Below are 13,501 nucleotides of genomic sequence, written 5' to 3'. Positions count from 1 at the left end.
AAGACTTGCACCAGGCGAGCGGTCTACCCGACGGGAGGCCCTCGTCACACGACATTTCATTTCATCCTGTCCAGTAAGTCTTCCCTAACCAGTGTTCCGGTCACTATTCCGAACTATCTCCATTTCCTAAACATCATCAAGCCCTTTTCCTTTACCCCTCTTCCTTCCCCTTCAACCCTTCTGCCAGAATGAGCCATTGGCTCCGTAAGCTCGCAAAGTCCAATACCTTGATATGTGTTTTCTCCTGTCACTGCTTGATGAAAAGATTTTTTTAACCATCTACTTACATTAACTAGTTATACAGTTTCACTTGCTGACAGACAGATGTGTGTTATGGACAGGATTCAGGCTCTGGTCAGAAAAAAGAGTACAGCAGAAACCTAACATAATACAGTTGTCAGGGTGCACACTTTGTCCCGGCGTTATAATGGAACTGTAGTATATCGAGAGTGAGCTGTCATATAACAAACTATGCACTGAAAGATTAGTAAAGCACACAACACATTATAATACTGTGTCATATATTGTTTAGTATATATGTTTGAAGAATATTAGAAGTAAAGTATTTGAAACACTTACCAAATACACCAATTAGATAACTTTCAATCAAATAGCAACTAAAGAACAGTACAGTAACTCCAAATAAAATACTGCACTGGACTACATTACATAAAATATATATTTATGACACTTTATGCCTGTTCATTTCACTACTCCAAAGTAGGGCCACCCCACACGAAGTAGTATAATTCTGAAAAAGTTCCTGTATAATTATCACCATCATGGATTTTGCAGAAATTTTGTGTGGACATTCACACATGTTCATGAACATAAGCAGAGTTTTCTAACACTAATTCAATACTTTCGGAGACACAGTCATTTGTTTTAACCCATAGCGCAGCTACGATCCCCACGAGTTTTCGGCAACTTTGAGGCATAATATCTCCAGAAATATTTTCTTGAAAGAAACAAAAGTAGGCTACCTTGTACAACTTTTTATGCTATCTTAAGCAAAATAATAAAAAAAGATCTCCTGAGCAATTTCCGTATAGTTAATTTGAAGCTAAGTCAGCAGAAAACACAGGCACTCAAAAAAATGTGATGTTTAGCTTTTTATATCTCCAGCAGTAACTGTAGAATAAACTTTGAACTTTGCACATAATCACTTATCAGTATATGGAATTACAATATTCGATTTCATTCTCCTACTGTTTTCCAGTAGTTTACAATTTGTGGGCAAACTTCACAATCTTTCTAATTTTTGGTCCACTTTTACAAAAACGAGTCTTTTGCAAACTCTTTTTAAACAGTTTTCATTAGAAAGACCGTATTCTAAGCCACCAAACACTATATTTGGTTTTGCAATGCAAGCATACAAGACCCTAAAATCAGCAACAAGGCAAAGCAAAGTTGGCAGAAAAAATAGATGCTTGGAAAAAAATAAATAAATAAATGTGGTTTAACTTTTTATATCTCCAGAAATAATTGTGGGATTAACCTGAAACTTTACACATATTAACAATAAAAGATCTCAGAATATAAAATTTCACTCTCCTACAGCTTTTCAGTTTACAAATTGAGGGCAAATATAAAAATTTGTTTCTAAAAACACCAAAAATGGCGATTTCTGGTCTACTTTTACAAAATCAGTCTTTTCTACAAAGTCTTGTAAACCATTTTTATTAGAAAGACTATTTTCTAAACCACCTAAAACCTAGATTTGATTTCAAAATGCGAGCATGTCCTACAAAACAACAAGGTGGAAGTGCATCGACAATGGGACCATATACTGCTGATACTAATCTGACATCTTTTATTAAGTTCTACAATTAGGAAAATTAGTTTCAAAACTACTGATGACAAGGAATTGAGCTTCCCTACAGTATTCAGCTTCACAAAATTCGTTTTATAAAAAATGAAATGGAATACGGAATCCAACAAAAAGAATAATTTTCTCTTTTTTGTAGCTCTAAAAATTTTAGGTAATAACATTTGAATAGTGCAATTTTTTGGGTTCTATTTTATTGAAATTTCTTCCCAAACAATGCCATCCGGGATATCATCTGGCCGGCAGTACAGTTTCCCCTCAGAAATTAATGAAACACTTAAAAAATGCAAGCAGCTTGAAGTAAACATAAGCTTAGGATCCTAAAAGAGATCTCTTCTAGCTTTGGTCTCTGACTCAAAGAAATTTATCATCAGGCTTGGAATCCTGTGTAAAGAAACCCTTACCTGGCTTGTGAACCTGTGGTACAAAAACCCACCTGGATGGCTGCTCTTGCAGAAACTATCGAATGTGGCCCCTATGGTAATGGGGATGCTTGTTTTTTTTTTTTTTTTTTTTTTTTTTGGTTACTAATGTTCCACAAAAACCGTAAACTATGCTAACAATAAGTATGCTATACCTTCAACCGGAATTAAACTAGCACACCAACAGCAATGCACAATAAAAAGACATACTAATAATTCTCTATAACATGATTCCATTCAAATGTCACAAAGACAGCTATGAACTTCACCAAAATTTACACAATGTGACAATGGGTAAAATCTGTGCTGCAGCTATTATGCAACAAATTTACTATCATGATTTCCACTGCCGTGGTAATGCACAGCTCAACTGTTAAGTTTACAACCAGTCTGAGTCTGTACTTACACCAGAAAAAAAGGCTTAAATGTGTTGTAATGAGTCACAAGAGAAAGAAATGTGATTTTAGAAATTTTTTGAGTTATTTGGACTTTGTCACTTCCCAGTCATCAACACTTTTGATATTACCTTTCCAAGAGAGTAGGCCTACTAAACAATTGTAGAACATAATAAAAGGGCGTCAGATTTAATTTGACTATCAGCAGTATATGGGACCATTTTCAATGCACCTCCACCTTGTCGTCCTTTTTTTTAGGGCCTTATATGCTCACATGGCAAAACTAAATCTAGTTTTTAGGGTTTCAAACATGATCTTCCTCATGAAAACAGTTTACAACCGTTTGCAGAATACTTTTTTGCAAAAGTGGACCAAAAATAATTTCTGGCATTTTAGAAAATATCATCATGTTTGCCCTCAATTTGTGACATACTGAAAAGCAGTAGGAGAATGAAACTGTGCAATCTGATTGATGGTTTATTACATGAAAAGTTCTTGGCTTATCCCACAATTTTTACACTTTTTTCAAGCATCTATTCCTTTCGGCTGATTGCTACAAATAATTTATTTCACTTAAGAGAGTTCAAAAAGTTGTACAAGATGGCACAGTTTTCTTTCTTTCAAGAAAATACTGCCAGAGATATTATGTCTCAAAGTTGTTGAAAAATCACAGGTACACTGTTGATAGCTTCACCATGGGGTCAAACAAACAACTGTATCTTCAGAAGCACTGAATTAGTGACTGAAATTTCGCCAATGCTTATTGGAAATAAGTGTGAATGTTCAAACAAAATTTTGTCAAAATCTCTGTCATATGGGAACTTCTAGACCACTTGGCATGGAATGATACAGAATTAAGTTAGCTTGATTTTTGGGGGGGTCATTTCACTGATTTTCTTTTGCGTGTATGTGGTCACTATGAGACCAGGGAAGTGTCCGTTTGGATGTCTGTGTTGTTGTGTTTGTGAATGTGTGTACTTTTGCTAGAAAAAGAGCAAGTGCTCAAAAATGCTGCATCATGTTACGTGTTTCTGTTCTCCATGCATCAGTTCACTACAGGTGAGGTGAAACCAGACTGCAGTTATAAGAATCAAACAAAGTGAAAGGGAAGTAATTTAGAAGGGAGTGAGACAGGATTGTAGCCTATCCCCGATGTTATTCAATCAGTACACTGAGCAAGTGAAAGTAAACCAAAGAACTATTTGGAGGAGGAATTAAAGTTCAGGGAGAAGAATGAAAACTTTGTGGTTTGCAGATGGCAACATAATTCTGTCGGAGATGGTGAAGGACTTGCAAGAGTAGCTGAGTGGGGTGGTTGGTTGGTTGGTTGGTTGGTTTAAAAGACAGGGGGGGGGGGGGGGGGGGACCAAACTGCTTGGTCATTGGTCCCTTGTTTCAAATAAAACAATGCCACAAGGGGGAGAATAAAGCAAACAAGACATACAACAGAAAACAGAAGGAAAGGAAAAACCACAAGAACAAAGAAAAGGTAAAAAACACTAAAAGGAAAAAAAGAGGACAAGAAAACAACAGACACGCAAAAAACAGTTAGAAAGAAGTAAAACAAGAAAGAAAATTATACTGACTGGCCAAGCACGAGAATAAAAAGGAGAAGCCAGCCACTCTGAAACACATTAAAATCACCACCCTAAAAGCGCTAGGGTGGAGGACACAGAGGAACAAAGGACACGCGCGAAAACTTAGAACAAATGATAAAACCCAACCTCACAAACAAAACCTAAAACTAAAGATGAGGGATTGTCACCCAACACCGAAGTTAAAAGTCCACCGCAGAGCGGCTAAAAGTGGGCAGTCCAGCAAGAGATGGACGACACTCATTTGTGAGCACAGCAACACCAAGGTGGGTCCTCGTCACAGAGGAGGTAGCCATGCATTAGCCACATATGGTCAATGCAGAGCCGGCAGAGGACAACTGATTCCCTCAAGAGGCCTGCATGGAAGACTTCCACACATTCGTAGTCTCCTTAATGACACAAAGTTTGTTGCAAGTACTGTTATGCCATTCCATCTCCAGAAGCCGCAAAACCCTGCGGCGTAAGAGAAAATGCAGGTCAGGTTCAGAGAAGCCGATCTCTATAACTGGTTTCCGTGTATATTGTTTAGCCAGCCTGTTGGCAAGTTCGTTGCCTGGGATTTCGACGTGACTTGGGGTCCAGACAAACACCATTGAGTGACTGGACCGTTCCAGGGTATAGATGGACTCCTGGATGGTAATTACCAAAGGATGACGAGGGTAGCACTGGTCGATAGCTTGTAGGCTGCTCAAGGAGGCAGTACACAGAAGAAACGACTCCCCAGTGCATGAACGGATGTGCTCAAGAGCACGAAATACAGCCACCAGCTCTGCAGTGAAAGCACTGCAGCCATCGGGCAAGGAACGCTGTTCAATCTATCCTCCGTAGACATATGCGAAGCAGACGTGACCATCAGCAATCGAGCTGTTTGTGTAAACCACTTCATGGCCTCAGTACGTGTGAAGAATCGACAGAAAGTGGCAGGGGAAAGTCGTGGGGTTAACTGAGACCTTAGAGCCATGTGATAGGTCCAGGCGAAGCCACGGCCTGGGTGTACAGCATGGAGGTGTATGTGAATAGACCAAGTACAGGTGGTAAAGGCAAGGACTCCAGTTCGGGTAGAAGGGATCGGATGCGAACTGCAATTGTAAGCCCTGACCTGGGCCGCTGATGTGAGAGAGGAACCGCCATGGGTGGGAAAAGGAGACGAAAATTCGGATGCACAGGAGAACTACAAACATGAGCGACGTAACTGGAGAGCAGTTGTGCACGCCTGACCTTCAATGGAGGGACCCCAGCCTCCACCAGACGCTGGTCACTGGACTCGTCCTACAAGCTCCTATTGCTAGTCAAACGCCACAGTGGTGCAATGGGTGGAGTAAACGCAATGCTGAGGGCACCACCTAACCATAAACCACACTCCCATAGTCAATACGGGATTGAACAAGGGCTCTGTAGAGCTGCAGCACCATAGAGAGATCTGCACCCCAGTTGGTGTTGCTCAGGCAGCAGAGAGCTGAATGAAGTGGATAGAGTATTGAAAGGCGGATACAAGATGAGCACCAACAAATGCAAAACAAAGGTAATTGAATGTAGTCAGTTTAAATCAGACGGCACTTAGAGAATTAGACTAGGAAATAAGACAATAAAAGTACTCTACTAGTTTCGCTATTTGGACAGGAAAATAGCTGATGATGTGTGGAGCACAGAGAATATAAAATGCAGATTGGCAAAACCAACAAAAGTACTTCCAAAAAGAGGGATTTGTTAACACCTGATTTAAATTTAAGCATTGGAAACTGCAAGTAGTAACAACAACATGTAGGGAAAGACAAATTGCTACTTACTGTAACGTTATCATGCTAAGTTGCAGACAGGCACAGTTGAAAGACACTTACACATAAGCTTTTGGCCACAGCCTTCGCTGGAAAACGGAGAAACACACCATTCATTCACACAAGTAAGCACACCTTATGCACATGTGACTGCAATCTCCGACCAGAATGCAACTATCACGTGGGATGGTAGCGACAATCCGGAGGGGGTGGAGAAGGGGAAGGAATAGCACTGTACGCGTGGGGGAAGGGAGGTGCACTGTCTGGCAAAGTATGCAGGGACCAGAATGTCAACACGCACAATGTCAGGTTGTGGGGCAGGGAGGTGGAGAAAAGGAGCAAAAAAGGAGAGGAGTGGGATAAGTTATGCGGGTGCATCGGCAGAGGGTGGCAGAGAAAGGGTATAGGAGATAGGAATGGGAAAGAGGAGATACGACAGAGAGTGTGGAAACCGTTGGGTGGAGGGGCAGCACGTTACTGTAGGTTGAGCCTGGGATAATTATGGGAGTGGAGAATGTGCCGTAAAGATAACTCCCATCTGCACAGTTCAGAAAAGCTGGTGGCGGAGTGGAGAATCCAGATGAAGCAGCCACTGAAATCAAGCCTATTATGTTCAGTTGCATGTTGTGTCACAGGATGGTGTACTTTGCTCTTGGCCACAGTTTGGGGCAGTGGCCATTCATCTTGCTGGACAGCTAGATGATATTCATACCAATACAAAAAGGTGTGCAATGATAGAAGAAGAGCTGGTAAATGACAGGGTTGCTTTCACAGGAGACCTGGCCCCCTGATGGGGTATGATAAACCTATGACAGTACTGGAATAGGAAGTGCTGGGTGGGTGGATTGGGGATGTCTTGCACCTGGGTCTTCCACAGGGATATAATCCTTGTGGCAAGGGGTCGGGATAGGGAGCGGCACAAGGATGGACTAGAATGGTGTGTAGGTTGGGTGGGCAAGGGAACATTTCTTTATAATGAGTGGGAAGGAACTCGGGTAGAATGTCCCTCATTTCAGACCGTGATGATAGGTAATCACAGTCCTGGTGAAGGATGTCATTCAGTTATTCCAGTCTGGGATGGTACTGGATGACGAAGAGTGCACTTCCTATCCTAGTCCTGTCACAGGTTTATCCTACCCCATCAGGGACTGGGCCACCTGTGAAAGCAGCCATTCCATTTTCTTTTTTTCTTTTTGTCATCATTCTACTGACTGGTTTGATGCGGCCCGCCACAAATTCCTTTCCTGTGCTAACCTCTTCGTCTCAGAGTAGCACTTGCAACCTACGTCCTCAATTATTTGCTTGACGTATTCCAATCTCTGTCTTCCTCTACAGTTTTTGCCCTCTACAGCTCCCTGTAGTACCATGGAAGTCATTCCCTCATGTCTTAGCAGATGTCCTATCATCCTGTCCCTTCTCCTAATCAGTGTTTTCCACATATTCCTTTCCTCTCCGATTCTGCGTAGAACCTCCTCATTCCTTACCTTATCAGTCCACCTAATTTTCAACATTCGTCAATAGCATTCCATTTACCAGCTCTATTGCAATCATTGCACAGCTTTTTATATTGGTATGACTACCAACTAGCTGTCCACCAGGATGAACAGCCACCACCAAACCATGGCCGAGAGCGAAGTAGACCATCATGCGGCAGAACACTCTACTGAACATAACATCCTGCATTTCATTTCAATGGCTGCTTCACTACCCAAGCAGATGGGTGTTATCTTTACAACCCCTTCTCCACTCCCGTAATTACCCTGGCCTCAACCTACGGTAACATACTGTCTCCACACCGTTCATCCAACAGTTTCCACAGCCTCTGTCCTGTCACCTCCTGCCCATTCCAGTCTCCTCTTTGTTTGCCGCCCTCTACCAATGCTGCAGCCCAAATTTCCCTATTCCACCACATTTTTGCTTCATTTTACCCACCTCCCTACCCCACTACCTCCTGACGCTGCACCTGTTGGCAGTCTAGTCCCTGCACACACGGCCAGACTGCACTCCTCCCATCCCCCACCATTCCACTGCCTCAGCAGCCAGAGATTGTGTGTGTGTGTGTGTGTGTGTGTGTGTGTGTGTGTGTGTGTGTGTGAATTCCGATGAAGGTCTTTCTGTACGAACGCTTACTTGTTTGATGTCCTTTTGTTGTGCCTATCTGAGACTCAGTATCTCTGCTATATGGTGACTAAAAATCTATCCATTTTGAACAGTGTGATACTTATTATTATTATTATTATTATCATCCTTTCTGTGGCTGTGTATGCTAATAACTACTTCAATGAAAATTTCTCCCTTGTGTATCACAAGACATTTATCACAAAACACCTTGTTGCTAACAAAATAAAGTACCTTTATATAGTCGAAGTACAGAAAACAGTGCCAAATAGGACCAAGCAGCAGCTTTGGAAGGTAATACTTCACAGCTTCTCTGAATCCATGGCCAGCCGACTGAAGAGCATCAGAGACTTCGGGCCGACTGCTGAGCTTCATTAGCGCCTCTCTGCTCTGTGGCTGTGTGATGTCACGTGCATACCTCCCATAGACATCAAATTCGGCAGCCTAATGTGCAACAGATGTCCAATAGAGTAATCCATTTTCAGAAATATTTAATATAATGCTTCTAAAGTTAAATAAGATGGTTCAGTAAAGAGGAGATGATTACAAAGTACCAAAAAGCGAAAAATATAAAATGAGTGACCTGTACAGCACAGCCTACCAAAAATCTAAGTTAAACAATGGAAAATGCCCAATGGAATCTAACAGTTGTTACAGAAATCTAAGTTAGTAATAATTTGTGAAATCCCAGAGCACTTTCAGTTGGTAAAGCAGACAATAGTGAACATAATTGGGATCAAATTTTCAAACAGGATTTGTTACTGTTCAAATATCCAATTATGTATATTTCCCTTTAGGAGCCTCACCCCAAACTTCTTTTCTGTGCCGAATGAAACTTTTCCTTTTACCCCAAATTCTGTCAAGTAATGTGCATTTCTTTTAAAGTAATTCTTTAGATGCAAAAGGACACAGGATTGCAACCAATACTTACCTCTCAGAGGCAAAATTCCACATAATGCCAACAGAAATATTTGAAAGTAGAAAAAATTATCAAATGTTTTAAATTGTGTATGAGGCAGAAATTTCGCCTTCTGAAAGTAAGTACTGGTCAACTAGTGTGTTTTCATGTAATTTTACAGTTTTGACGTGTGAATTTTACAACTGATAAAGTAATACCTTAGACAGTTGAAACACAGTTACAAACATCAAATGATGAAGTCATTTTTAGGCCAACAGTTGACTGATATCAATATTAATAATTAATGAGAATCACCACAGGTGTATCGATATGCATTTGTTATGCCATGGCCGGTTTTGTCACTTAAACCACCACCAGGTTGTCAAGTTCCACCAGTGTCATGTTTTAAAAGGTCTATTTGTCTTATGTGACATAATAGGAAAAATATGAAAATGAAAAACATATTAAAATTCTGCCAACCACCTGGAAGCACCGTGACATGCAGTAAGTGCATGTGACACAGCTGCTATATTCACTCTACAGTCAAGACGGCATAAGAAGATTCCCTACAGCTCATAGTGCTGGTGGCAGCTTTCAACTGCAAAGCGCTAATGGCTGCAAAAACAGTAGGCGTTTACAGAGCTGTGACATCACGGCATTGCCACAGAGGCATTTATAAAATCATGTTACATTATCGGTCAACACAGGCCCACCATGTGCAGCCCACTGCAACTGTCAGGGATCCCCGTGTACTCAACTATTGTGTATACAGCACACCACGTCATACGTACTTACCACTCTCCACGCTTCAGCTAGGTGGTCTGCAGAATGTTTAAATGATTGTATTTCCAGGTTTTGCCTCTAACGTTGCATTAGATAATAATACCGACACAACTCGACAACCTGATGATGATCTAATGAATGAAACCAGGTATGTCGCAATAAATGTGTATCAATACAGTTGTGGTGCTTCTCATTAATAATCAATGATGGAAAAAATAAAACAATTTTTAAATGTTCATACCATTAAAAATGCATAAATACATTGACTGAAATCCTACATCAGTGTGGCTGTAGCATTATCAGAGTCCTAATCCACCCAAACACAGACACAGAGAATATAACACACCTCAGTGCCCATACAGCAAAGATAAAAAGAGATTTTGATTCTGTTGGAGAAAAGCACATTACCTTCTTTCGGTGATATACCATTGAAATTAACATGTACTACCACATCTGTAACCTTCAGGATTAATGAAACTTTAAAATTCCTGTAAAATTATCTGGGTAGTAATAGACATTATTTTTACCTCTGCTAATTCTTCAAAGCAGCTTCCAATCGCAGGTACTTGTTTCTCTTCACTGATCTCAACCATATCTTCCAATGAACCCAAGAAAGTTACAGTCAGTTCATAAATGTCCATTATATTACTAAACATTGCGTCGAGCTCCTTTGAAAAATAAATGATTAGTGTCTCACAACTATGTTTCATCTAAAGTTTTATCAGTGCACAATGTTAGCAATGTGTGGAAGACTATAAAAATATATATTGCATCAAAATAACATCCCTATTCTTAAGAAAATAAATCCTTTTATTCAGACATGCTGAAGAAGACTAACACCGTACGTAAATTGAAAATGATTACCTTACTGTCAGAACTGACAAGTTTTGCAATTTCTTCACGGAATACTTTGATTATCATGTGTAAATCACGTAAATACTGCTTCTCATCATGAATTAGGTCTTTTACGACCTCTTCGTACGTGAGTGACGTGCGAGGCGTCAGAGGATCTACGTCATCGGCAACACCAGCAGAAACTCCATCGTCGTCTTGGTAGAACATGTCCATCAGCACCTGAGAGTGCAAAATTTAAAAATAGATTCATATTTCACATTTGTGCAACAGTGGGGTTTAAAAAATAGCACAAGAATTTAAGAGAAGAAATCAACACATAATGACAAACACAAAATGCAAAATCAAACAATGGAATTCACTTAGGAGTGTCAACAGTGTAGGAAAAGATAAATTGCTACTTACTGTAAAGAACACACATTAAGTTCACACAGGCACAATTAAAATACACTTACGCAAAGCTTCCAGTCACAGTCTTCATCAGCAAAAGAGAAACAGAGGAACACACACCATTCACACATACAAGCAAGCACACCTCATGCACACACGACTATCAATTCTGGCAGCTCAGGCGGTCATGTATGCATGAGGTGTTCTACCTTGTGTGTATGAATGGTGTGTGTTTCTCTCTTGCTGATTAAGACTGTAGCAGAAAGCTTAGTGTAAGTGTCTTAACTGTGCCTGTCTGCAACTTAATGTATCTTCTTTGTGATAAGTAGCAACCATCTTTTTCTACATTGTTACACACAAAATACAGTATAACTGTGCAATGTACTTAATACAGAGACTTAAAGGTAGATTTAAAGCTCAGAGATTCATGTAGAAGCTTCTGTGCAGGCACACAATTGAATATAGTACAGAGGTGAATTTGCACAAACTTTTTTAAAAGTAATAATAAAGAACACCATATCTAAGCTTGTCACCCCTATTATCCTGCACATATCTTGTTACCACAAATGAGACAGGAATCTTTCAGGGAGTGATGACAACAGCTGATACAAATTATTTTAAGCTACTTCCCACAATTCACACATGGAAACTCCAATGAGCATGGTAATGGACAGAATGGATAGTCAATTTGATTTTTGGTTAAAAAATTTAAAAAAAGTCTGTTTCTCATCACCTATTACCAAACAAGGTGTGGAAAGTAACTAGACTCCCAAGAGCATGTAAAATGTTTAATCCATTTCTGCTACATTTTTCTTCCGAACCTTTAAAGCTCATTGTAACACAGTCCCTTATTTCAAATACTCATGTAAAATGTTTAATCCATTTCTGCTACATTTTTCTTCCGAACCTTTAAAGCTCATTGTAACACAGTCCCTTATTTCAAATACTCATGATATTATAAATTGCTCCTATCAGCAAACTGGACTAAACATTGCACAGCATCTAATCTCCATTTACGTAATTTGGTGAACCAGTTTGCCTTAAAACATAATTCTTGATGTCAAACATTTAATATGGAGTTTAACTTAATACCATTTTAAGACATCCACTGACACACAATAGTAATCCCATTCTTGTAAACCACTTGGGTCATCACATCACAAGCATCTGCATACCAGCCTTCATGTGGTCCACAACACTTCTTTCTCTCTGAGGAATCTCATTTCCGCATTCTTTTCAACCTTCTAGTTTCACCATCCACTTCAGTTGCCCACACCCAAGTAGGCCCTTTGTTTCTATATCTTTTACTGTCTCTTCCATTCCCTTAGTTCTCTTAAAGTGTCACTTCACACATGACCCATCCTAGAAACGCCATTGCTTGTTCTCCAGAGGTTCATTTTTTGCGAGAATAATCTGGGATGCTTTAGTTTAATAAGTCTTGGTTGTATAACTGCTAATAGTTTCAACAACTGTTTGTAGGTACTGTAACACATCTTGTGTTTGTTGTTACATCTGAGCTTCAGAGTACAGTGTGCAGTTAGCACATTGCGTATTTACCCTGACTGATCTTATTGTTTATATCACCGATATTCTCGTCATTTGATGCCAAGGTAGCCATCAAATACTGAAATGCTTGGCGGGCTTTAATCTTCTCTGTTTCAATTTCCACCAGTGGAATTCCAAAAACCCTCTGCTTGAAATGTGATTGACCATGGGATTATAATTTTCAACAAGTATGCAGGCATGAATTCTTCCACTTGAATGTTATCACAATTACAACTGTGGTGACAGAAATTAAAATAACAGTCAGAGGTGAAAAAGTTGTCTTTCAAAGGTTTAACACACAAAGAAACAACAACATAACAATAACATGCTAACTGTGCAAACATTATTATTTGGGAGTTATTTTTCTAAAGCGTAGTGCTTGAGCATTTTCCATACATTTTACTGCCTTACAGATTAGTTTGAGAAATCTGCACGAAACAAACATTAGCAGGCACTATCTATCAAAGACAGAAATTAACTTTTGTCAACAAACATGGATTACAAGGATGGAGGGAGGGATACGCCACCGATAATCAGTAACATATCTCCAAAATAATTAGGAGGAACAACGCAATTGCAGGTGCCATAGTCAACACTTCCTGAAAAGACTGACACAATTAAAACTAAAAATGTTTGTGACAATTAAAAGCATTGTCTTAAAAGGAGTGAGACAAAAAGGCGCACAATTAATAAAAAATCTATGTTTTTCATGATTTTAAAACAATTTATTGAGTAGAAAATGGGGAGAAATTAGGAAACAAGAAACAGTAGGTTGAATGTACAAATGTTAGAGCAGAAATGAATTTTCAATAAACACTTGATGAAGAGTGAATAAAATGATGGAATGAAATGTGAAAGAGAGAGAGAGAGAGAGAGAGAGAGAGAGAGAGAGAGTGTGTG

The 13,501-nt window shown here is 39.7% G+C and overlaps 1 protein-coding gene across 1 annotated transcript in view; it reads right to left on the bottom strand.

Annotated features, from left to right (window-relative positions):
• LOC126203934 (protein son of sevenless) overlaps positions 1–13,501 on the bottom strand; it is a 168,431-nt gene that overhangs the window by 126,554 nt on the left and 28,376 nt on the right. The window contains exons 5-7 of the mRNA XM_049938330.1: positions 10,679–10,888; positions 10,342–10,482; positions 8,368–8,577 (exon numbers count right to left, since the gene is read on the bottom strand). Of these exons, the coding sequence (XP_049794287.1) occupies positions 8,368–8,577; positions 10,342–10,482; positions 10,679–10,888 (561 nt within the window). The remainder of the gene's footprint in view (positions 1–8,367; positions 8,578–10,341; positions 10,483–10,678; positions 10,889–13,501) is intronic.

Source organism: Schistocerca nitens, chromosome 9, assembly GCF_023898315.1.
Source record: "Schistocerca nitens isolate TAMUIC-IGC-003100 chromosome 9, iqSchNite1.1, whole genome shotgun sequence".
NCBI classification, from domain to species: domain Eukaryota; kingdom Metazoa; phylum Arthropoda; class Insecta; order Orthoptera; family Acrididae; genus Schistocerca; species Schistocerca nitens.
Note: the sequence above shows the minus strand (reverse complement) of the source record. Positions and strands in the feature narration are given on the sequence as shown.